This window comes from Ambystoma mexicanum, chromosome 6q, assembly GCF_040938575.1.
Source record: "Ambystoma mexicanum isolate Mex_15411 chromosome 6q, UKY_AmexF1_1, whole genome shotgun sequence".
Classification (NCBI taxonomy): Eukaryota; Metazoa; Chordata; class Amphibia; order Caudata; family Ambystomatidae; genus Ambystoma; species Ambystoma mexicanum.
The window spans coordinates 1618658174-1618685065 of record NC_090937.1 but is presented as its reverse complement, the minus strand read 5'-3'; the positions used below and the strand labels follow the sequence as shown (position 1 = coordinate 1618685065).

Sequence of the window (26892 nt, the reverse complement as noted above, 5' to 3'; positions counted from 1 at the left end):
TTTATTTCTTATCTTCTGTTCTTGAGTAGGAATTTTCACTTCTTCCGCCTGGTTTACTCTCCTGGCAGGATGTTACTTCACTTCCATATTCCTCTCCTGAGTATGAGTCTCAGAATCCTTGTTTGCTTGGTGCACTAACCTTCCAGGGCTTTCTCCTTTATTTACTCTTTCTTACATCCACATCACGGGTCATTGACCCCTTTCTGATAAAGTTCATATTTACTTTGACCCCCTTTTTCAAGGATTAGGTCTCCGACCCCTTTTCAACACTGTCTGTATGTATAACAGTTCCTCTTTAAATGTTAAATGTCGTCTCACTATTAACAATGTTCACATACACATTATTCCTTCCTTTGCAATATTGGGTCACCAAAGCTTCTTTCTAAATATTCTCATTTGCATCAGTTCCTCTATTATTTTCAATGGCTTTCTTTTGCGTTCACAGCACGACGCATCATTCGCTCTGAGGCATCACAGTAACCCATTCCGTCTGCCTGGCTTACCGGGCATCTCTGGCGGTACTACGTTCTGTCAGCCTGTCTGTGTATATTTTGGTTTCTCATGCTCCAGCCGGCTTTTGCTGATCCCGTTTAGCAGGTGGCAGGCTATGTTCAGCACAGTTCTTCCTCACACCGTCGGTCTTTGTGTCTTCACTGTGGATCACAATCTTCTGGTTTCTGGCATCTTGGTCGGCGTTCACACAGGTTGCTGACAGCCTTTGACTCTGCCACTCTCCTCCATTGCTATCAGCTGTAGCAGTTTTAAACTTTTGGCATAAGTCAAAGGTTTCCAAATACTAGAATGCAGCGTTGGCTTACTGCCTCTAGTCATCTCCATTACTCCATCTCTCTTCCTGGATGTGGCGGGGGGCAAACAGGGTTTTTGGTTGGAAAAACCTGGGATTACTTCCTCTATGTTACAATAAGCCATGTAGGTATGTTGTACAGGTGTAGGAGTGTCATGTGGAATTAAGATGACCAGGTTATTTTGCTCTATAATGTTCTTAACTCGCTAGAGTTGGTCTTCCCCTACGAGGTCCTCCCGCAGATAGGCACCTCCTAGGATCGGAATCAGGTAGCTTCTGCCTTTCCCTGGCCGCATAAGAATAGCTTCCCTCCAGAGAGTCAGTGACGATGTTACTAGATTTGTCACAAATGCGATAATGCTACCGGAGCGGATTGCCATTATAAAATGTGCTGCCCACCAAGCACCAGATGACTCAATCAGTACTGGAAATTATTTTGCTAACCGAAACAGCCAAATTTGTGGCTGCCTCAGAGTTGAGTGAGGTGTATGTATTGCCAGTTCAAATGGTGCAGGAAGAGACCCCGTATAAAACATTAGAAGAAATTGCACAAATACAGGAGAGTGCACCACCTAGTGAAACAGCCAATTGGATTAGGAAAGGTTGCCGGTTGCATGAACACTCTGTGGCGAGATGAACAGGGTCGGTTAGTGGCACCAAAAATATTAGTATCCCATCTGGTTAGAATATATCATGAATGGGCGCATAAAGGTAGAGATGGAATGGCAATTTTGGTAAGACAGTCATTGTATGTGCCAGAATTCACCACAATTGCCAAAAAGTATTGTCAGAGGTGGGTGATTTGTTTGCAGAACAACATGGGGAAAAGTGTGCCAGTCAGACAAGGGGGCACATCCTCCCCTTCTGACCCTTTTATGGGATTAAAGATTGATTTTCTGCAATTGCCCAAGTGCATCAATGGCAGTTTCTGCTAGTAATAGTGGATGTGTTTTTGGGATGTGTTGAAGTATACCCCTGTAGAAAGGCTGACGCATTGACAGTTGTGAAAATGTTGATACGGGAATTTGCACCTATATTTGGAATACCTGTGTGTCAGATGCAGGTTGCCCACGTAGTGTAGTAGACTAGTTCTTCCATCTGATGTACCAGTCTGGTTTTATAATAATATCACCAGAACAGACAATCAGAAGAAAGAAATGATGCCAGATGTGACCCAGGTGCTGCGATTGTAGGCAGATGCCGCAGGTGCAGATGAGATGCGGCTTACTGGAATAGCACTGAACCTGCAAGCGAAGTGCGAGGTTAGTCATAATGCGTAAATGCAGGGCAACCACTTAGACAAGACCAAATTCAACTGACAATGCAATTATCAAAGGCAGTCAGACAATGTGGGTACTATGCGGTTCTCTCTACTGTAGAATCCCGAGTATATTTATTGGCCTCTCCCCTTGAATGGCTCACTACCCACCACAAAGAATCCCAGTACAGGCTTACCATATTAATGTTCTCTTTACTGTCAATGGAGATTCCAGGTAAGATGAAGAAAGGAAAGGCAATCCAGAGTCCAATTAAGAAGACCAACACTCTATCCCGACGGCACGAGGACGCCTTAGTATACTGAGGCAGTCTCTAGTCCGTGTACTGAGTAAACAAAATCAAAGTTCCAAAATCCAAGATCCGAGAGGTATCAAACAGTTCCGAATACGAACCACAGCAGACCGGTTTGGCAACAGAAGAGTCAGAGAAGGCGAAGGCAAAGAGTTCAGGGAGCAGCCGAGGTTAAGAGCAGCAAGTTTGTTTTTCTTAGTGGCTTAGTCTTCTTCAGATAGTAAATAACCGCTCTCCTCACATCTAGTATGTGGAGGCTCCTTTCTGCCATGTTAATGTTAACTCTGGAAAAAGGTTGGTAGTTCTATAGAGTGGTTTACATGGAATTTTGAGATAAATTTGTGCGCAAAGCATGGGTTTGTGCGCAAAACCACCTTGTCTTTGTGAATCGTGACAAAGTGTTCCTGAACTGAAAGGGCCTGCAGTTCACTAACTCTCCTTATAGAGGTGATCGCCACTAGGAAGGCTGTCTTGTAGGTCAGTGCCTTAGGGCTAGCCTTGGGCAGTGGTTCAAAGGGAGGTCCCATTAGTCTGGTAAGAACAGCATTCAGGTCCCATTCGGGGGCTGGGTTGGAGATAGGGGGATGAAGTCTCTTTACCCCATCCATAAACGCTTTAATCACAGGAATCCTCCACCAAGAAACCCTGCTCTGGGACGTGGTGTATGCCGAAAGAGCGGCTAAGTGGACCTTTAGAGAATTGAAAACCAGTCCTGAATCTAACAGGTGAGTTAGGTACAGGACAATATCTTTAGGAGAGCAATCAATAGGACTGATGCCCTTGGTATTACACAAAGTGCTTCCACTTACTGGAGTAGCAATGTCTGGTGGTAGGATTCCATGCCTCTCCGAGTATGTGCATGCATCTCTGAGGTAGTTGAAGGTTCTCGAACTCGGACTTCGGGAGCCAGGCTGCTAAGTTGAGTGTTTGGGGGCATGGATGTAATGTCCCTCCCTGATCTTGAGACAGCATGTAGTATGGGCATGGCAGCTTCCTGGGAGGGGACACTGGCATTGCCATGAGATGGGAGAACCACACAGGGGTCACCAAGATCATCGTGACTGGTTCCTGGTGCATCTTGTGCACTATTCTGTTGCAAAGGGGAATCGGGGGGAGTGGGGGAAGAGTAGGCAAATCTCCCGGACCATGTTATCCAGAGACCGTTCCCCTTGGAGCAGTTCTGTGGGTATCTGGAGGCGTAGTCGGGGCATTGGGCGTTTTCCAGGGTGGCAAATAAGTCGATCTCTGGGAAGCCTCATTCTGCAAAGATGGGGAGTAAAATGTCCTCTTGTAACTGCCACTCGTGCTCTACGGGTAGGGGGAAGTCTCTGCCGAGTACGTCTGCCACAAGATTAAGTTCCCCTGGAACATGTTGTGAGAAGAGGAATATGTGCTTGAGAGCCCATGTCCAGATGTTTTGGCACAGTGTGGATAGTTCTAGAGAGTGAGTGCCCCCTTGTTTGTTCAAGTAGTACATGGCCGTGAGGACTAGAACTGTCTTCCCCTGGAGGTGTGTCTGAAAAACCTTTAGAGCCTTGAACACTGTTAGTAGTTCCAATAGTTTGATGTGATTGGGCGCTACTGCTGGAGACCACACGCTGTGCATCTGTGGTGAGAGTGGCTTCTACTGCGGGGGTGGTGAAGGTTTTCCCCTGCAGAAGGTTTTCCCTTGACCACCACTGCAGAAACTGAACGAGGGCTGTCGAGAAAACTACTAGATCGTCCCACTGACCACTAGCCTGACACCACTCTTGCATGGGGCGCATGCGGAGACAAGCATGAGGAACTAGGTAGAAGCAGGAAGAAATCATCCCCATCAGTTGCATGGCTTTGCGTACTGTCACCTGGTGACTGGCTACATAGTGAGGGATCAGGAGCAGCCTGTTTTGGACCCCTTCATTGGAGGGGAAGACAAGCCAGTCTTCTGTCCAAATTAGAGCCCCTAGAAACTGTTTGACCTGGCTGGGGGTTAGACTGCATTTCTTTTCATTGATAGAGAATCCTAGGTTGAAGAGGAGATCTACTATCTATCCTATAAGTATTTGTCTGGCATGTTCCGTACAAATCTCCTGTTATGAGCCAGTCGCAGAAGTAGGGATAGACTGGGATTGACTGCCTGCGCAGGTGAGACACCACTACCACCAGTATCTTTGTGAACACCCTTGGGGCTGAGGCAATGCCAAAGGAGAGAACATTGAACTGATAGGGGGTGCCCTCTATCATGAACCTGAGGTACTTTCTTAGCGCTGGCAACATTGAAATATAAAAGTATTCATCTTTCATGTCCAATGTAGCCACGTAATCGCCCTGCCTCAGCAGTGGGATATCCTCCTGAAGTGTTGTCATCCTGAACTTTTGAGGTTTGAAATACTTGTTTACACGGCGCTGGTCTAAAACAGGGCGCATGGTGAGATCCTTTTTGGGTACAAGGAAGTACACTGAATAAATACCCTTGTTTACCTGGAGAAGGGGAACGACTTCGATGTAGCCCTTTTCCAGCAGGACCTGAACTTCTTCCAGCAGGATGTGCAGGTGTTCTGGCGACAGTCGTCTGCTTCTTGGTGGGTAGTAGAGAGGTGGTCGGAGGAACTCGATACAATACCCTTGGGCAACGGTCTTTAGTACCGACTGATCTGTAGTGATCCCCTCCCAGGTGTGTTTAAATGAAGACAAGCGAACCCCGACCAGGGAAGCGTGGAAGGGGACCCGTACCAGCGAGTCACTTGGAGGTGGAGGTCGGGGAGCCTCTGGGAGTAGAGTTTCTACCTCTGTCTTTGCCCCAACAAGAGCCTCTTTGCTGGTACTTGAAGTCGTCTAAAGGAGCCCTGACCAGAGGACCAGGGGGTTCAGCCCCCCCCTTAGAGTCGTACTGACCTTGGAGCAAACTGGTGAAGGATTGGCCACCAAAGGACCAGCGGGCGTTAGGGCTGCCGCGCTGGTGTAAAGATTTAGCCGTAATCTGGCAAAGTGACTTTAAAGTCTCGTGCTCCATTTTTTGCTGTTTCCAGGGCTCTGTCAACCACCTTCCAAAATAGGTTGGATTCCTCCACCGGCTTGGTAATTAGGGAGGCTTGTGTTTCGGGTTTGAACCCGGAATTCTTTAAACCAAGCATGCGGTTGAGTCCTTGCCTTCGGTTCCCTGGGCAAGGATGCATCCAGCGGTTTCGGCCGAGTCCAGTGTGTTTTTCAGGATATTCTGGGTCACTTGTCTGCCTTCAGCTACAATTGCCAGCAGGCGTGACCGGGTAGGCTCTAGAACTTCCTGAAGACCATCCTGTACTAGGCCCCACTGAACATCACAGTGGCTCGCAAGGAGCGTGATGTTGTTGGCAATCCTTGTGGAGTAGGCTGCAGAGATGGTGACACGCTTCCCAAGGGCGTCAAGATTCTTGCAGTCCTTGTCTGGAAGGGATTCTGGCGAGGACAGTGGTACCCCTACCCGCTTGCGAGTTGTTGTTCCGACCAACGAGTTCGGTGTGGCATGACTCCTAATGTAGAGGGGGTTAGAGGGGTATGGCAAAACAATTTTTCCAACTGGGGATTAAATGCCCGTGTCGTGACAGTAAAGAAGGAGCCAGGCGTATTTTGATAGAATTTAAGAAGGGAATGGCTTGTCGAACCAGAGTCTTTTCCTTGAGGATGTCCTCCACGAGTCAGTGGTGGCTTTGTGCGTAGCAATTTTGGAATGGTCTGATGTTCTTTTTAAGAGGGAGTTGAACAGCATTTGGTCATCAACTGGTGACGAATCTCTCTGCAGGGGAGTACTAGGGTGATCCAGACAGACTAAGTCTGGGTCAGTGGCAGTCTGTGCCACGAGCCCTGGTCCTCCGCCTGATTCCAGCCTGGATCTTGATAGACTGGGTCCTGATCATAAAGGTTAAATCCTTTGTAAGAAACCTCCTGGGTCGGGTCATCGGGGTCCTCCTCAAAGATATTATCGTGGTGACCCTGTGGTTCCTCGGAAGCGGGAAACTGGGGAGGAAGTTTCTCGAATTTAGAAGCGATAGGGCATGAGTCCACTTCCCTGGGTCTCTTCAAGGCTCTCCCTAGTCCATTCTGAGGAGGCTAAAAGGTCAGGAGGTGGGAAGGGCTGCCTGGAAGGGGGAGAACACATATGTAAGGCCTTAGAAAGAGGCTGGGAGGCCTCAGAATAGTCCTCTCAGGAACATTGGTTTTCTTTGGCATCCCTGACCGCCGAAAGAACAAGTTACTTTCTTACCTGGTAACGTTCTTTCGATGGGATGGTCCGACGACGTATTCCATATCTATGACAGGTAATGTCCACAGCTGTGCTGCTTCGGAAAATCTTTGGCGTCTGCGTCCTGCGTCGATGACGTCGATGCGGCGTCCCCGAGGACCTCCTCCGACGGCCGACGTCACCCGATGTGATAAGTAGGACGCACGACGCCCATAGCCTCAGTTATAGTTTTTTCCCCAGAACGTGTGCCACCAGTTTTCTGCCAGTCAGACACACAAGGCCTGGCAGAACGCAAGCTGCAAACGCAAAAGAAATTCTGCAGCGGGGAAGGCAGGGAGGGAGCGATATGGAATACGTCGTCGGACAATCCCATCGAAAGAACGTTACCAGGTAAGAAAGTAACTTGTTCTTCGAGGGGATTGGGTCCTCGGACGTATTCCATATCTATGACAGACTCCCAAAGCAGTACCAAGCAAGGAGGTTAGCATGCCCAATCAAATAGCGGAATAGAGAACTGCCTTGCCAAAGGCCAGATCTTGCCCTCTGATGGAATCGAGGGAATAGTGACGTACAAAAGTATGTACTGAAGCCCAGGTGGCTGCATCACAGATGTGACGAATAGGAACTCCCCTCTGCAGGGCAGTAGACGCAGCCACTCCTCTGGTAGAATGGGCCCGCAAGCAAGCCGCAGGGTCCTTACCCGCCAAGCGGTAACACTTGGAGATAGCCAAAATAATCCAACGAGACAGTCTGTTTCGTCACAGCTTGTCCCAAACGCTTTCCAGCGTAACCAATGAAAAGTTGATTGTCCACTCTGACCCGGGACATGCGCGAGATATAAAAGCTCAACGCTCTCCTAGGATCAAGCCTATGGAGCCTCTCCTCTTCCTTACCAGGATGTGGAGGAGGATAGAACGCCGGAAGAACAACCTTCTGGCTCAAATGAAATTCCGAAACCACCTTCGGAAGAAAAGAAGGACTAACTCTAAGGACAACCCTGTCCTTGTGAAACACAGTGAAGGGTGGCTTAACTGAAAGTGCCTGTAACTCACTCACTCTGCGAGCGGAAGTAACCGCAACCAAAAACACAGTTTTCAGAGTTAACAGCCTCAAAGGGCAAGAATGTAAAGGCTCAAACGGAGCACCCATAAGAAACTTAAGAACAAGGTTCAAATCCCAACCTGGCACCAGAAAAGGTGACGGAGGGAACACATAAGTGAGCCCTTTCAAAAACTGAGAAATTAAAGGAATTTAAAAATAGGAACACTCTTCAGACGAGCACTTAAAGTCTGTGCGCCAGGTAACCTTTAATGGTCCCCACTTGCAAGCCCCTGTGGGCCAAAGAAAGCAAAAAAGACAGAACCATGGGAATGTCACATTCAAAAGGATCCACATTCTGAACTCTGCACCAGTCGCAGAACTTTCTCCAACGGCAACGGTACAGAGACTTAGTTGCCGGCCGCCTGGCCGAGAGCAACACCTCCATCACGTCTTCAGGGAGGTCCCAATCCTTATACCTCAACCTTTCAGATTCCAAGCGTGAAGATTGAGGGATCTGACCTCTGGATGGAGAACCTGACCCCCTCCCGTGAAAGCAGATTGTCTCGGTAGGGAAGACGCCATGGAGGGCAGATGGACAAGTCGAGAAGGCCCAGGTACCACGTCCTCCGGGCCCACGCCGGAGCAATGCGGATCATCCGGGAACCGAACCTCCGTAACCTCTGCAGCACTTGCGGGATGACGGGGACTGGCGGAAACGCGTACAGCAGTGAGAATGACCACTCCACCACAAACGCGTCTCCTAAGGCTCCTTTTGGAGGAAATTCCCGCGAGCAAAACCTTTCGCACTTCCGGTTGACACTGGAGGTGAAGAGATCCAATTGCGGGGTCCCCCAAAGGGCGAAGATCTCCAGGAGAATCTCCTGAGCCAGCTCCCACTCGTGAGAGATCGAACTCTGCCTGCTCAGAGCGTCCACCGCCTCGTCGTCTCTGGCCAGATGAACAGCAAAGATCGAAACTTCCTGCTGGATGGCCCAGAATTCGAGCTGCATCGCCTCCATGCACAGCGGAAGCGACCCTGCCCCCCCCCCCTTTTTGTTGAGGTAGTGCATGGCCACCGTGTTGTCCATTAGAATCAGGACACTCCTTCCGCGCACGGTCGGCAGAAAAGCCTTCAGGGCTAGCCTGACGGCCCTCAGCTCCAACAGATTGATATGGAGTCTGGACTCCGACGGAGACCAAAGACCGCTGACTGTCAACTCGTTGGCATGAGCTCCCCATCCCGTGAGGGATGCGTCCGTCACGATCGTCACCTCCGGGCAGGGCAGCCAAAATGGGGCCCCTTTCATCAGATTGCCCTCGACGGCCCACCACAGAAGGTCCCGGGCAACCAAGGGCGGCACCTGAACAGGGTCCGACAGCCTGCCGGAGGACTGAGACCACTGGAGCTTGAGTGCCCACTGCAAAGATCTCATCCGCAGACGAGCCTCTGGCACCAGAAGAATGCAGGATGCCATGAGGCCGAGCAGTCTCAAGAATTCGGACGCTGGGAGATTCTGGGCAAACTGAAACTTGTGCACCATCTGCTGAAAGTGAAGAACCCTCACCTGAGGAGGAAAACACTGCCCCAGGGACGTGTCGAGCACTGCTTCGATGTACTGGAGCCGCTGCGTTGGTGTCAAATGGGACTTCTTGAAATTGAGGGAGAAGCCCAGCCTGTGAAGGGAGTGGCAGGTGACGGACAGATGATCCAGGACTTGCTCGGGAGAGCTCCCCCTGATCAACCAATCGTCCAGGTAGGGGTAGACGTGAATCCCCCCTTTCCTGAGATGCGCTGCCACCACCACCATGAGCTTGGTGAAAACCCTCGGGCGGAGGTCAATCCGAACGGCAGGACCCGAAACTGAAAGTGCCAGTCGCCAACCGCGAACCTCAGGTACTTCTTGTGCTTGGGAAGGATCGGCACATGGAAGTAAGCATCCTTGAGATTGAGAGACACCACCCAGTCCTGAAGTTGAAGGGCCTGGAGGACTTGAGAACGAGTCACCATCTTGAACTTGTCCTTCCTGAGGAGTTTGTTCAAACCGTGCAAGTCCATGATGGGTCTCAATCCCCCGTCTTTCTTTGAAATCAAAAAATAAGGGGAATACCATCCCTTGTTCCTCTCCGCTACAGGCACCAGTTCTATGGCGCCTTTCTCCAGCAGGGCTTGAATTTCCTGCGCAAGGAGCGGATCCGGACTCTTCAAAAAGAGGTTCCCTGGTGGTTTGTCGTGAGGCCTCTGCCGAAAAGGAAGACAGTAGCCGTGGGTTATGATCTCCAGAACCCACACATCCGAAGTAATGGCTTGCCACTCTACAAGATGCTGCGCCAGCCTTCCCCCAACCGGCGAACCATGGGACCTGGCCTCATGACTGAGTGGTAGAGGCTGCGGCGTTGCCTGAGGGCAAAGAGGCAACTGCCCGAGCGGCCTTGGCACCTCAAGTAACTCTGTTTCCACCTCTGGCACTCTTACGATGGCCTATTTGACTGCTGGCACCTCTCGCTTTATTGAAGGACGAGTAATAGCGAAAGGAACCTCCCCTCCATTGGTGTCCCCTAGGACGAAAACGCGGAGGTTGGGGAACTGCAGCACCCAACGATTTTGCTGCAGCTTTGGAGGTCTGCAACCTCTCAAGGCTCTCGTCAGCCTTGCTGCCAAAAAGGTGTTCACCGTCAAAAGGCATGTTGAGGAGCTGGGACTGCACATCAGGAGCGAACCCAGACTTCCGCAACCACGCAAACCTGCGCATTACGGTGCTCGCCGCCATGGACCCGCTGACATAATCCGCCAAGTCCAAACCCGACTGAACGGCCTCACACATGGCATCCTTGCCATCCTGAACCATAGCAAGGAAACCATCCCGTTCGTCCCCTTCGGGAATATGTTCAGCCGCTAATGCAACACAGTTCCACAGAGTGTGTGTGAAACGAGACAAGGCACATATGGAGTTGGCCGCCTGAAGCACCATACCCCCCCGAAGAAAACACTTTCTTCGCCCAGCCGTCAAAACGTTTGTCGTCCCTTGTCACGATGCCTTCCCCCGGGAAACCAGGTTTGGCCCAGCTACCCCGGAAGCAGGCATCATGCCATTTAATGCAAGCCCATGAACCCCAATTAGGGGCTATTTGGGTGCAGTCCTGGCGCCATGGGCGGCAGGCTCATGGTCAAGGACTTACCTGAAGCAGACCATGCTGCTAACTTACCTGAGGCAGACCATGCTGCCAGTGACCAGAAGTCAAATGAGGCCTAGGAGGGACTATTTTTCCCTAGGAAATATTTTTGACTCGGGTGGGGCCGCGGAAGGATACTTACCTGGAACTACTTCCAAGGCTATTTAAACCACGCCCTGACAGCAACCCATGCTTCGCGTTATTCTGCACCTGCAGCGTAACGCTCACTGTGCCTGCAGCAGCTCCTCTTCAGCCACGCCCGCCTGGATGCCGGAGCTCCTGAAAACCTGAAAGAAAGCAGAGGGAAGGTTAGAACCGGAGTTTTACCTGCAATCCTTACCTGAATCCTGAATCTTCTTGGCTCTGACCTAGAAGGAAGAAATCATCAGACGCGCGCCGTTTCGCATCCTGCAGCACCGCGCGGGAACTCACCTGAAGCAATCCTCCGCATTCCATTGCGCTTTTCAGCATCCAGCGGCCGCTCTCCAACACCTGTGGAAATAAAGACAATAAGGTGAGCAAGGGAGCATTCCCAGACAATAAAGGCAATCCCCAGCACTTACCTGATACCACAGGGAGTACTTACCTCATCTCGGGTCGGCGCGGCCTCAACAGCTTTTCCGCCGTACCCCGGCCCCAAATGGGAAACTAAAGCAACACAAAAGCGCAAGTAGGGGAAAACAAATTCCGCTACAGACTTACCTGGTTACTGCCTGAGGCCGCAATCACCGGAACCTCCACCGATTCAGCGCCTGCAAAAGGAAAGGGTCACAGGTTAGACCAGGTCCTCATTATCGAACTGAACAGAATCCATAAACACTTACCTGCCTCTTACTGTTTGCCACTTGGAACTCTTCTCAAGAACTATTAAGGCAACCTAGGGAATTTGAAGCGTAGAGGTCCGCTTGCCGAGCTTAAAGAAGGACACTCAGACCTCGCATTTCATCATTCCAATGGTCCTCGTAGATCCAGAACAGCCATCTCGGATGCATGCGGTAAAAGCATACGTTGATAGCAGAGCCATAGGAAACTACGTGGACCGTGAATTGGCTTCCAGGATGAACCTACCTCTCGCCCAAAAAACCACCTTAGATGTCATCACCACAGTTGATGGAACGAAAATTGCCTCTGGTCCCGTTACTCACTCCACCACAGAGATGACATTGCTGGCACAGGATTGGCACCGAGAGGCTTTGGTGTTTGATTTAATCAAGGCCCCGCAGTTCCAAGTAATACTGGGGATACCTTGGTTGGAAAAACATAATCCCTGCATTGATTGGTCTGAGAAGAGAATCACCTTCCCAGAATGTGCGCACACCTGTTACCCCAGGAAATCTCAGAGCACAGCCCTGGCTTCTGTAACCCCAGCTGCCATGCAATTACCTGCGGAATATCAAAAGTTTCAAGATGTCTTCCAAAAAGAACAGGCAAACAACTTACCTCCGCACAGATCGTATGATTGCCAAATAGATCTCATCCCAGGCGCACAACCCCCTTGCAGCAGAATCTATGCCCTTACGGAGCCCGAAAACCTTCACCTACGCCAATACCTGGACCAGTACCTTGCTAATGGTTTTATTCGCCCGTCTAAGTCCCCTGCATCATCCGCTTTGTTCTTCGTGCCCAAAAAAGAAGGTGACCTCAGAACATGCATAGACTATCGCGCACTGAACCAGATAACCATTAAAAATCGGTACCCGTTGCCTTTGATCCCAGAATTACTAGACCAAGTGAAAGAAGCTTGCATTTATACTAAACTCGACCTCCGGGGGGCATATCATTTGGTACGTGTCAAACAGGGCGACAAATGGAAAACAGCTTTTCGCACTAAGTACGGACTATTTTGAGTACCAGGTGATGCCTTTCGGACTGTGCAATGCACCAGCAGCCTTCCAGGTCTTCATGAACGATGTCCTTAGAGAACTCATCGATGTTTGCATTGTCGTTTATATTGATGACATCCTAGTATATTCTTCATCAGAATCTGATCATATCAAACACGTCCGAGCAGTTTTAGAAAAATTATGCCAGCACAAACTTTATGCCAAATTGGAAAAATGTGTTTTTCACACCACCGAAGTGGAATTCCTAGGATTTATCCTAACCCCGAGAGGAATCAGGATGGATACACGAAAGGTGGATGCAATTCTCAAATGGCCTTCGCCAAGTTCTGTCAAAGGTGTGCAAAGCATGCTCGGCTTTGCCAACTTTTACCGCAGGTTTATCCCAGACTTTTCGCATATTGTTCATCCCATTATGGAACTCTTACGAAAAAATAAACGCTTTATGTGGACAGACGAAGCGGAAAGCGCCTTTCAAGAGCTAAAGGCTAAATTCACATCTGCACCAGTCCTAAGGCACCCACGTCCTGAACTCCCGTACATTGTGGAGACTGATGCATCCAGCTTGGCAATGGGAGCCGTCCTCTCTCAAAAGGACCCCAAAACTAACCAGATTCACCCAGTAGCCTTTTGGTCAAAAAAGTTCTCGATTCCTGAATTAAACTATGCCATTACTGATAAGGAACTGTTAGCTATCAAGTCCGCCTTCAAGGCTTGGCGGCATTATCTACTCAGAGCCAGACATACCATTACAGTCATCACCGATCACCGAAATTTACAATATCTAAAGACAGCTAAGGCCCAGTCTTCTCGCCAACTCCGTGGGCACTATTCTTCGCCAAATTTGATTTTGTAATAACCTATCGGCCCGGTTGTAAGAATGGTAAAGCAGACGCCTTATCCCGAATAGGGATGGGAGAAGCAGAAGTGACCCTGGAACCCGTACCTATAATTCCTGAACAGCGAATTCTTGGCATAACATCTGTACAGACGCTGGAAGACATTCAAGGAATTATCCGACAACTCTTTGATCCTCTTGCCTTACAAGACTGGGCTAAGAAAGGCCCAGACTTCTCCGTCACCAATGAGCTACCATATTACTGAGGACGTCCATTTCTGCCACAAAAGGAACTACAAGAGCTAGTCGTCTCTCGTTACCATGACACGTTAATGGAGGGGCATCCTGGTATTACAAAAACGGAAGTTAAAATCAAGAAACAATTTTGGTGGCCCACCTGGCGAAAGGACATTAAGTCGTTTGTCCTATCTTGTGGCATTTGTGCCCAAAACAAGAGTCAAAAAAGAAGACCATCTGGTCTATTACAACCTATGGACATCCCACCGATTCCTTGGCACACTTTGTCATTAGACTTTATCACGGACTTACCCCCGTGCTATGGTTTCAACACTATCCTAATTATTGTGGATTTTTTTTCTAAAATGACCCACTTTATTCCATTAAAAGGGATACCTTCAGCTGCAGCCCTGGCCAAGGAGTTCCTTGAAAACATTGTTCGCCTACACGGCTTCCCATCCGTGTTAATTTCCGACCGAGGGAGTCAATTCATCTCACACTTCTGGAGAAAATGTTGCCAACTGGCACAAATAGATGTTAGGCTTTCAACTAGTCACCACCTCCAGACCGATGGTCAAACTGAGAGGACCAATCAGACTCTTGAACAGTACCTGCGTTGTATGCTACATCAGTCTGAGAGCAATTGGAAAGACATCTTATGGATCGCTGAATATGCGTACAATAATTCAGTACACTCAGGAACTGGACACAGCCTCTTTTATACTATATATGGACATCATCCTCGAACCTCGGACTTGGATTCGCCCCAACGTTTGGAGATGCCTGCAGTAGACCATCTCCACACCGTCATTACACAAACCTTCAAGGAAGCAACAGAACATTTACAGAGAGCTAAGGATAAATACAAGAAAAACGCTGATCAACTTAGGAGAGAAGCACCACAATACCAGATAGGAGACCAAGTATGGCTATCTACTAAACACATCCCACTCAAGGGAACACGAACCTTTAATCCTAGATATTTGGGACCCTACTCGATCAAGACCATTATCAATCCAGTGGCCGTCAAGTTGGACCTGCCCGCCCATATGCGAATTCATCCCGTTTTCCATGTCTCTCTCTTGAAACCAGTCCAACCAGGAACTAGATTAACCAAACCACCAGATCCCATCCTCATTGACGGGGAACCTGAATTTGAAGTTAAAGACATCTTGGACTCCAAGAGGGTTAGGTCAAAACTCTTTTACCTAATCGATTGGAAAGGATACGGACCCAAGAAAGGTTCTGGGAAAGTAGTGACCATGTGCACGCACCCCAATTGGTGAAGAAATTCCACTGGGAGTTCCCTAACAAACCAAAGCCCAGAGGAAGAACGACTTTAGGAGGGGCCTTGAGGGGGAGTGCTGTCACGATGCCTGCCCCCGGGAAACCAGGTTTGGCCCAGCTACCCCGGAAGCAGGCATCATGCCATTTAATGCAAGACCATGAACCCCAATTAGGGGCTATATGGGTGCAGTCCTGGCGCCAGGCTCATAAGTTCAGAATCAGTCCTGGCGCCATGGGCGCCAGGCTCATGGTCAAGGACTTACCTGAAGCAGACCATGCTGCTAACTTACCTGAGGCAGACCATGCTCCCAGTGACCAGAAGTCAAATGAGGCCTAGGAGGGACTATTTTTCCCTAGGAACTATTTTTTACTCGGGTGGGGCCGCGGAAGGATACTTACCTGGAACTACTTCCAAGGCTATTTAAACCACGCCCTGACAGCAACCCATGCTTCGCGTTATTCTGCACCTGCAGCGTAACGCTCACTGTGCCTGCAGCAGCTCCAGTCTTCAGCCACGCCCCCTGGATGCCGGAGCTCCTGAAAACCTGAAAGAAAGCAGAGGGAAGGTTAGAACCGGAGTTTTACCTGCAATCCTTACCTGAATTCTGAATCTTCTTGGCTCTGACCTAGAAGGAAGAAATCATCAGACGCACACCGCTTCGCATCCTGCAGCGCCGCGTGGGAACTCACCTGAAGCAATCCTCCGCATTCCATCGCGCTTTTCAGCATCCAGCGGCCGCTCTCCAATACCTGTGGAAATAAAGACAATAAGGTGAGCAAGGGAGCATTCCCAGACAATAAAGGCAATCCCCAGGACTTACCTGATACCACAGGGAGTACTTACCTCATCTCGGGTCGGCACGGCCTCCACAGCTTCTCCGCCGTACCCCGGCCCCAAAGGGGAAACTAAAGCAACACAAAAGCGCAAGTAGGGGAAAACGAATTCCGCTACAGACTTACCTGGTTACTGCCTGAGGCCGCAATCACCGGAACCTCCACCGATTCAGCGCCTGCAAAAGGAAAGGGTCACAGGTTAGACCAGGTCCTCATTATCGAACTGAACAGAATCCATAAACACTTACCTGCATCTTACTGGTTGCCACTTGGAACTCTTCTCAAGAACTATTAAGGCAAACTAGGGAATTTGGACAGAGTGAAGGCCAGACGTTTTTGAACTCTTTTTCAAACTATTTCCTTACGGAGTCAATACCAATCTGCAACTCTCCAACATCCCACACCAGTGAAGTAACTGGTCATCTACGCGCCCCAGCGCTCGAGGCAGGATGGAGAGCTCATCTTTCCAAACTATCAGGTGAGAACATAGCAAGAGTTCGGAAGTAATTTGTGGGAAGAGATCGCAGGAGTGGGGAAGGTGGGGTTGGTGCCCAGTCCCCGCAGGTGGCTAATTCCCTTTTCTCCATTACAGAAGAATATCCATACGGGCAAAACAAGCTAAGCTGGGTGGTCCGGTCCAGTCCATCATTTCGGCGCCCCGTGTGTCGCTGGAAGAGGTAACAACAGCCCAGTTCAGATCGACGCCCCCGTGGACACCAGGTGAGCGTAACATCCCTATCCGGAGGGATGGTAGGATACGACGCCTGCTTTGCCGGGGCCATAGCCGCCTGCACCATCAAACTCTCCGGGGTGGGTTGCCTAGACAAGTAGCAGGGGTCGCTACTGGCTGGACGGTATTTTCGCGACAAAGACTTGCCCACTGCCGGGAGACTCTCCGGAGCAGTCCAAGCCGCCGCCACCCTTCTCTGCAGAGCCATATGAAAAGGCAAAACCGGGTCAGTGGGTGGACCGAGATCAAGGATGCCCGTGAGATCATCCTGAACGAACTCCCCTGGGGGAGCTGACCAACCCAAGTACTCGGTAACCCGAGACATAAGGTGCCGATATGACGAATCGGCACGAGTGCCAGGCTCCGGCCGACAAAACTCCACCTCCGGAGAGGTGTCCAGTCCACTGGCATCATGCAGTGACTGTCTCAGGTCATCAAACGGACTATGGCCCGAGATAAGGTCATCTGGAACCGTAACCGGAACCAGGCCGCCATCAGAGCCTTCATCACCCTCTGAAATGTACTCCAGGTGGGGAGAGGAAGACCTCTGCGGACCAAAGCAGTGCCGGACCTTAGGCATAGCCTTTTTAGGGGCAAACCCCGTGCCACTGGGCCCCTCCGACACCATCACCTCGAAAGGCGTGGAGGGCGCCGAACGAGTCGGCGCCGGCGTGGACAGAAAAGGCGTTGACGTCGAGCGAATCGGCGTCGACGTCAGCTGCAACGCCTCCAGCATCTGCGGCGTCGACACAGTCCTTGAAGCCGGAGCTCGGAGCGTGTCTCTCGACAACCTGGGCGCCGACAGCGTCGACGACCCCCTCGAAGACAGAACCTCGAGAGAAATCGTCGACGACCTCGGCGCCACAGGCGTCGACGTCTTCTTCGAAGACGGCACAGGATCATGCGGTCTCGAGCGCGTCGAGGACCGGGACCTGGAACGGGCATAGCGAGAACGGCTACCCTTGTCCGAGCTGGACCTCTCCCGCGAGCCGTGCCGACCACCCGAGCCCGAAGGCATACGGGCGGTGTCTCTCGACCGGTGCCGACCGACCCCACTCGGAGGCGTGGACGGACCGGTGCCCTGCGATTCTAGAATCGCTTGCATCTGCTTCCCGAAGGAAGCCCATTCCTCCGGTGTCACTTGCATGGAGGGATAAGCAACCCGCCGACGGGCGGAGTCCACGGAAGAGGATGGGGAAGGCGACCTATGCCGGCGCTTCCTGGAATGCCTAGAAGAGGCAGAGGAGTGGCGAGACCGACTCCTGGAAGGAGACCCACTGGACTTCCGACGACGACGCGGAGAGTCACCCCTCGAGTCATCCGTCGAAAGCCCCGCAGACCTCGACTTCCGGGGCTTAGACACCCGGCCTACCGACAGCTTCTTCTTGCGTTCCCGCAAGGCCTTCGCAGTGAGCGACTGGCAGTCAACACAGTCGTCTGTATCGTGGGCCTCCCCGAGGCACCAGAGGCAGGTGTCGTGCGAGTCCGTGACCGACATCTTGGACCCACAGTCCCCGCAGTTCTTGAAGCCCGGACACGGGGTCGAAGATGAGAAAGACATCGCCACAAACAGGTCTTCACAACCAACCGAACAGGTTCAACGAACCGAGAATAGAAAACAGCAACTCCAACGAGTCGAGGCGTACAGAGATTCACGAAGCGAACACGTCCGCGGAAAAAACGGAACTGAGGCTATGGGCGTCGTGCGTCCTACTTATCACATCGGGTGACGTCGGCCGTCGGAGGAGGTCCTCGGGGACGGCGCATCAACGTCATCGACGCAGGATGCAGACGCCAAAGATTTTCCGAAGCAGCACAGCTGTGGACATTACCTGTCATAGATATGGAATACGTCGGAGGACCCAATCCCCTCGAAGAGTCTGTAATGACGGCGTAGAGGGTTTCGGCATACCTGAAGATGCTGCCTCGGTGGGGACACCATTGAGTCCTTCATATTTGATCGTCTTTGGATGGCAGGTCGACGGCAGGGCGGTGAGGGCGCGAACCGTGAGGTTCGGAAGGCACCATCGAAATTGTCAGTGGCTCTACGGGCATGGAGGACTTCTTCGACGACCCCGTTGAAGAGGCCTTAGGGGTTGTGTGCTTAGTACACATGGTGCATGGGTGCCTTTGTTGACGGGGTGCGACTTACCCATAAGAGTGCCAACGGCCTGCTTATCAGGGTCAGGGACTGGCACATGGGAGCATGTTGGCTCTGCAGAATGGGCGACGGCTTCCGAATCTGAGCCATGGCTGCCGACAGATTCCTTGCCGAAGCGCAAGCAGGAGAAAGCTTTTCGTCCATCCACCTCTTAGTCCGCCTGTCTTTCAGAGTCTTAGACCTAAAGAGTTTACAGGCCTTACACGAGCGCTCGTCATGGTCACAACAAAAAAACGTATTGCATCAGCGATTTTCTGTTACAAGCAGGCAGATTTTATAAGGAGTCCTCTCTATAGCAGAGGTTAGCGGCAGCCAGACCAAGAAGAGAAGGAGAGGGGTGAAGGAAATGCATTCTCAGAGAGAAGAAAGAAACAGGGCCAGACTCTCCGTACTGTAAATGCCAGGCCTGAGGGCCGTGGCCCTGTGGTCAACAGTCGGCGAGCAGTTGTATATGTAGTCGGCGGCGGCAGGAAACCCACGATACAGTTGTCTAGAAGGTTGTGGAAGTTGACTAAATGACCGTAGGCTGTGGAAATAGATCTAGCAATATAAACTCTTACGAGCTACGCATAAGCAACCAAGGTTGGTGGAAAAAAACAATCTGGTGGGACCTCCATGCGTGAAGGATTTTTGGTACACTACAAGTCACGTTAGGGATAGTGTTACAGTCACGCCCATGTTGACGTCCCTTTCGATCTCCAAAAAAAAGATGTACCACTCCGCGATTACCACTAGATGTCAGACTATATGCACAGCATGTGATTGTAAGCAGATCCACAAGCATCAGAAAGAAGAATTTCTTAAATACACTCAGGTGTAGAATCAACGACTATGGCATAATTTGGTGTCAAATCCGGGAAATGGTAATTATAGCTAAATGGTATAGAATGCAACGGTTTGTTTCTTTGTCTGCATTTGAGGGGACTACTCATTATCGTAATAGTATCCCAGGGGGTAAAAGGGGCTCTACACAGATTGATCGAGGGCGGAATGGAAGCTGGAAGACATTTTGAATGGGACATGGCGTGTAAGGGAGGTACAAGATTACCTCAATGCCCCGCTGATGTCGATCTAAGAAGATGTGCTGCACAATAGTTGGACTAGACTGTTGAAGCATGATTCTGGAATACAAGAAAGATTGTGGCAGTCGAGGAATTTTTGGAAGTACAGCGGCTGGTAATGCAAAGAAGAGGAATGCTCATTCACAGTATATGGGCCGATCAGAAGACAATGCGCACTAGCCAGCAGGATACTGCTCGGACCGTAGGCAGATCTCTGCCCCGGGAATTACTCCAGACCTATGGTTTAGTCTTGGGACCAACTGGGAGTTATGACCTTTACAGCCTCCACCATTGCACTATTTGAGTAAGGTATGAGATGGGCAAATTGTACTTGTGTGTAAAAGGGCATGCTGGGAAGGGCAAGGGGTTTGATATAGTCTACCAGGACGAAGGACGTTTCGGGGCAAGTATCGTTGTGCAAAATTGATTGCTTCACCAGCGTCAGATGTGCATTTTACTATTCATACAGGTCCAAGCAATTTACAGGTTTCTGGTCAGCTATCGAGAAGAGGATGGTAAAGATATATGTTGAATTCTTGAAGGGATGCCCAAATTGCGGACCTATAGGTTTGATGATTTGGAAAAGGTGGAGGAAGCATGTAAAAGACGTGGATAACAGCTTTTAGGTTTTAGAAACTGTTTATAACAAGGAAATGCAGGCGCTTGAGGTAGCTCATCGATCAGTGAAGAGGTGTGGTGCAGCAGATGTCATTTGTGCAGTGAATCAGGCAGTGACTGAGAAACCTTACATTACCATCATAGTGTGTCACATATTATTTTCCCTCATTTTAGCAGGATTATCGTGGTGTTGTATGAGATGTTGACACCATTAAAGAGCAGTGGTGATTAACAATGGACCCCCCGCTCGCCTCCTCTTCTGGTGGCCCCTAACCTCAGCCCCTCCTTTGCCCGTCTAGAAATACAGCAGGAAACTGTACTGCTGCAGAAGAAATTGGTAGCACTTTTGAAATTCATGCTGAGGATTGCATCTATTGCAGTTAATAATGCTGGTAGTGATAGATGGCTTACCTGCGCAAATGAACAGCAGGATTGGACCATAGAACAGAAATGAACAGAATTCCTTGTGCAAGGGAAAAACCAGTGAGTTGACGTCTAGTTGGAATAGTTGCACGGGAAGTGCAAAAGCGGAGGGGGTCTGAACGTGAGGACACCCATGGGATGGAGATATGATTTGAGTTGTAACATTCACCATTTGGGCGCACAATGACAATGCACATGCAGGAAGGTAAATGAAAATATGGGAGGCGTCTGGATAATATTTGAATACCTGAAGTATAATTCCGTAATGTGAATAAGGGCAGAGTGTTTATTATTTTTCTTTAAATTATTATGGAAATTGGATAGGGAAAACTCACCTATTGGCATTTGTAGTACTTATCCCAGCCCCAGAAACTCCTCTGTTCACGGATGCGCTGTAGGACTGCTGAGACAGCGCTCTCAGGAGGTCTCGGGGGCACTGGGTGAAGGCCACTTGCACCTCCATCTTGGAGCCAGCCAATTCAGACTAGACAGGACAATGGGCTCTTATTCATTGCTCGAAATACGCCTTGAGGCGGTGGCTCAATGCCCATCGTGTGAGGAGGTTGGAGACCAGATATCTTCAGACCAGAGCGACCAACCCAGAAGGGGAGAAGGATCCAGATGGATATCAAGGACAGATTCATGTGATAAACAATAAGAATATAATTGTGATGTCAGGGGAGTTTGGAAAGGTCAAACGGAAGAGATGTACAACTGAAGGGGCCAGCCCATGTTTGGATGAAAGGGGAAGGTGAGTTGGATTGGATGGCGGACTAGTGGGTTGCTGTCCGTTTATTCAGTTTGCAAACTTGTGGAATAAATGTCTTGCTTTGTCGATTTGCAATAAGACTAATGAGTCTCAATTGCTTTTGGGGTTGATACTATAGACCAACTGAACATGCATCATGGGATCTAAGGGAGAAGCATTAATTCCTGGTTACTATATACAAAATAAATACGCATCAGAGGAGCTAAGGGAACAGCATACAATCCCTGTTGCTACAGACAAACTGAACACGCATCATAGGAGAGCATGAGAAAAGCATGCATTCCCTGTTACTACAGACAAACACAACACATATTATAGGAACTAAAGAAACAGCATACAATTCCTGTTATTATAGACAAACTGAACACACATCATAGCAGCTAAGGAAACATCATGCATTCCCTGTTACTGTAGACAAACTGAGCACACATCATAGCAGCTAAGGAAACAGCATGCAATCAGTTACTGTAGACAAACTGAGCACACATCGTAGGAGCTAATGCAGAAGCACACTATCCCTGTTACTGTAGACAAATTGAACACACATCATAGTAACTAAGGAAACAGCATGCAATCCGTTACTGTAGACACACTGAACACACATCGTAGGAGCTAATGCAGAAGCATACAAACCCTGTTTCTGTAGACAAACTGAACACACATCGTAAGAGCTAACGCAGAAGCATACAATCCCTATTACTGTAGACAAACTGAACACACATCGTAGGAGCTAAGGAAACAGCATACAATCCGGGTCACTGTAGACAAACATTTGTCGGAGCTAATACAGAATCATACAATCCCTGTTACTGTAGACCAACTGAACACACATTGTGGGAGGTAATGCAGAAGCAAACAATCCCTGTTACTGTAGATAAACTGAACACACATCATAGTAGCTAAGGAAACAGCATACAATCCCTGTTACTGTAGACAAACTGAACACACGTCATAGTAGCTAAGGAAACAGCATACAATCCCTGTTACTGTAGACAAACTGAACACACGTCATAGTAGCTAAGGAAACAGCATACAATACCTGTTACTGTAGACAAACTGAACACACGTCATAGTAGCTAAGGAAACAGCATACAATACCTGTTACTGTAGACAAACTGAACAAACGTCATAGTAGCTAAGGAAACAGCATACAATCCCTGTTACTGTAGACAAACTGAACACACGTCATAGTAGCTAAGGAAACAGCATACAATCCCTGTTACTGTAGACAAACTGAACACATATCATAGTAGCTAAGGAAACAGCATACAATCCCTGTTACGGTAGACAAACTGAACACACGTCATAGTAGCTAAGGAAACAGCATACAATCCCTGTTACTGTAGAGAAACTGAACACACATCATAGTAGCTAAGGAAACGGCATACAATCCCTGTTACGGTAGACACACTGAACACACATCGTAGGAGCTAACGCAGAAGCATACAATCCCTATTACTGTAGACAAACTGAACACACATCGTAGGAGCTAAGGAAACAGCATACAATTCCGGTCACTGTAGACAAACATTTGTCGGAGCTAATACAGAAGCATACAATCCATGTTACTGTAGACCAACTGAACACACATTGTGGGAGGTAATGCAGAAGCAAACAATCCCTGTTACTGTAGACAAACTGAACACACATCATAGTAGCTAAGGAAACAGCATACAATTCCTGTTATTATACACAAAGTGAACACACATCGTAGGAGCTAAGGAAACAGCATACAATCCCTGTTTCTCGAGACAAACTGACCACACATCATAGTAGCCAAAGAAACAGCATACAATCCCTGTTACTGTAGACAAACTGAACACACATCGTAGGAGCTAATGCAGAAGCATACAATCCCCATTACTATAGGCAAATTGAACACTCATTATAGGAGCAAAGGGAACTGCATACAATCCCTGTTACTATAGACAAACTGAACACTCAGTATAGGCGTTAAGCAAGAAGCATACAATCCCTGTTAATATAAAATAGAGATACATGGACTCCAGCTCTTCAAAGCCCCACAATTCCTGCTATATGGCACACAAATCGTACATCATCATGACCCTGAAGGAAACAATGCACACCACGTGTTACTTCACATGGAGATTAAACACCTCACACTGTAAAATGTGTTCAGATTATGTCAAACTGAATTAGAATTTTAAAACAGTTCAAGGGATATTTCGTCCATACATTATTTATATTTAATGTATAAAGTTTTAATGAGTGAGCATCATGTACCATGAAGAGATGAAGTTAATCGGACATTGATAATATGTTGTAACGTATCCTGACATGTATACTAGAAGGGCAACATAGCTAGGAACAGGCTTCAAAATGTTCCTTTCATTCAATGGGGATGACTGCTCTATGAAATAACATTATCACCATCAGTGCCTTCAGTATGGACTGATTTACCTTTGACTTCAATAACATTATGGCATGTTTATATGCTTTTATACTGCAAGAAATCACTACTATAGTGGTTCCAGAGTGCCTAGTCTTGTTCGTGTAGAGGGTATCCTGTCCAAAGCCGGTGGTAGCCCCCAAACCTACCACCAAATTTGTGATGCAGGTCCCAGGTTTACCATCTTCCTTTGGATGCCAATTGATGCCTGGGACACTACTTCCGCGAATCGGCCAAAATAAAGACCCCACAGACATGTCAGTACCCCTGTTCCCAAGGTTCTCAAGTTTCTTATGGGTGGAGGGTTGGAGGGCAAAACTCCCACCTGCTATTTGGTTCTAAGCCAAAATATTTTAAGATGCTATACATAAAGCAACTGAGAAGGTTTTAAATTTGATAAGGGCATAGTAATTTTAGTGGGAACATTATGGGAGGTTTACAAAGGTTACAAAAGAGAAGAGGTGTATGTCTATCGATGGCAGTAGCAATTCCTAAGGGTATACAAAACAGGTTGAACACACTTGATAAAGATTTAAACATTTTACAGACAGCACAGGACATTGTAAGCACACCATATCTACATCAACATCAGGGAGAGGGAGCCCGGTAGGGCAAATGCAGGAAGGGAGGGGGGGGGGAAATCAGGGGAGACCAAGTGCTGGGGTAGAATGATCAAGGATGGCCTGGTGCCCTGTATGAATCTGAAGGAAGCAGGCAGTCCGTCAATGAGGCAGAGAGGATAAATAGCAGAGGAGGGGGAGAGGGAAGGAGGAAGAGCAAAGGTAGGTCTTGAAAAGCTACCAGAACTTAAGGAGATCTGCCTCAAGTTTGATTGGGGCAGTAAGGCCATTCCAGAGGGAGGCACCTGCGGAAGAGAGAGAGATCTACCCCCACTATCTGCTTGGAAAAGTGTCTGATCAGCAGAGTTGGAGCTAGAAGACAGAAGGGCTGTAGCAGGGGGGTATTTAGGGAGAGTTGGATTTAGCGGGGTGTCAGGCCCCAGAAAGCCTTGTGGGTGATGCAGAGGGTTTTGAATTTCATGCTTGCAGCAACCGGTAGCGAATGGAGAGATTGTAGGGCTGGCGAGATGAAGTCCCTGTTTGAGGGCAAGGATAAATCTTGCAGTAATATTCTGGATTAGTTGAAGGGGGCGAAGGGAGGATTTAGGCAGATTGAGGAAGAGGCTCTTGCAGTAGTCCAGCCTAGAGAGGACCAGAGCGCTGGAGACATTGGGCCTCAAAACGAGTTTGGAGGCCGCCATGGTGCTATTTTCACCACGGCTGCCTCCAAACTCGGGTCCGGGTTCCCTGAATGGGGACTTACCGGGTCGTTCCAACCTTGGAGGACCCGGTATTTCCCCATTCAGGGAAGCCATCCCCATTCCCATAGGGCTCAATAGGAATGGGGAGAGAGCTAATAACAGGCCCGCTAAAGGACCTCGGAATGCGGCGGTAATGGGTTAACGGCACCGGCATCCTTACTGGCGCCATTAACCCCTTACCGCCGACCTCGTAATGAGGCCCATTGAGTTTCTGGGGGAAGGTGAGGAAAGGGAGAATGCCTCTGAGAAGAATAGGGCAACATGGTATGAGATAATTGTGGTCTCCCTCCCCCAGACCTCCCAAGTCCACTGCTGGAGATTAAGGCAACCAAGAATCTGTCTCTGGTTATCTATTGATTTCCCTCCCAGCCATGACAAAGTATACTTGTTAACAAATTTTTCATTCAGGATTTCCACAACAGCAGCAAGCACATTAATAACAGAAGTGGAGTTCACTATTTAAAGATGGCCATACTATTCACCACATCATCGAGATTGTCTCCATCATAGCAGACTACCAAATGAATCAGCGAGAAACAAAGGTGATGAGGGGTAGAGTGGAGGGAATTGTCAGACAGGAATCAGGAACAATAACTTAGTTTAAAAAAAAGATTATTAATGATCATGACACAGTTTATAAACATATATTTTACTTTGTATTGAGAGGTTCAGTGTATTTTCTGCTATGTGTACATTAGAAGTATGTTTCATGGAAATTATTTGTGTTTGTGCCAAATACATAATTGGAATCGAAATCCTAGGGGGAGGTGGTCACTGATTTTGGTTAAGGGCTATGACCCCCCACTTTACAAATCTTGTTGGCTGACTTCTGCTGACCTACAGAGAGGTGCAGACTCATTCATGCTGACGTCTAATCTAACAGGTTGCCCATCTGCACCATCCTCTAAAATGTTTTCACCAGATGAGCTATTTGGAATTTAACTAATGTTACCTGCTCAGGGTCCTTCTGATGTCCTGCAAAACAGAGAGAAATGAAAAAGATAAGTTCTCACATGCACAAACTCCTGTGGAGGTTCAGCCATAAAAAGGCAAATTCTCCAATCAGTACAAGTTTGAAAATATTTTAATAACTTTACATGGAGAAGCACACGAATTGTAGGTTTAGAATGTACTTGCTCTGGAAGTTAGCATTTTCTAACATGGCACAAATCTCCCCAAAACATCAAGACTAAAACATATCTGCAATTATCCCTGACAACTCCTATGTGCCCTTGTATTTGAACTGTTCAGATAGATACCTTACATTGGGGGACAATGCTGTAACCCCTGTATGCAATACACCATATATTACTGATTTAGGACGGATGGCAGACTGGAACACATTACATCTTGAATACTTATAGAAGTAACAGTTAAGAGGATATAACCAAACATGCGTCTCTCCAATCGGGCCTCATTAGGAGTTAGCCGGTGCAGTGTCAAAGTGCCAACAATTCGCTTACCGACACGTTACCACACCAGCCAACTCAGAGTTACCTGTAACTGTTGTTCTCCAGCATGGGATCTGGCTGGATTCACATGCTCATGAATATTCCCAGTTGTCAGGCTGGGAATCCT

At 48.7% G+C, this 26892-nt stretch overlaps 1 protein-coding gene across 2 annotated transcripts in view; it reads right to left on the bottom strand.

Moving 5' to 3' along the window:
* LOC138516916 (E3 ubiquitin-protein ligase TRIM39-like) overlaps window positions 1–26892 on the bottom strand; it is a 164456-nt gene that overhangs the window by 50817 nt on the left and 86747 nt on the right. For both annotated transcript variants that reach the window (XM_069632374.1, XM_069632375.1), the window contains exon 4: window positions 26267–26289. In XM_069632374.1, coding sequence (XP_069488475.1) covers window positions 26267–26289 — 23 coding nt within the window. The remainder of the gene's footprint in view (window positions 1–26266; window positions 26290–26892) is intronic.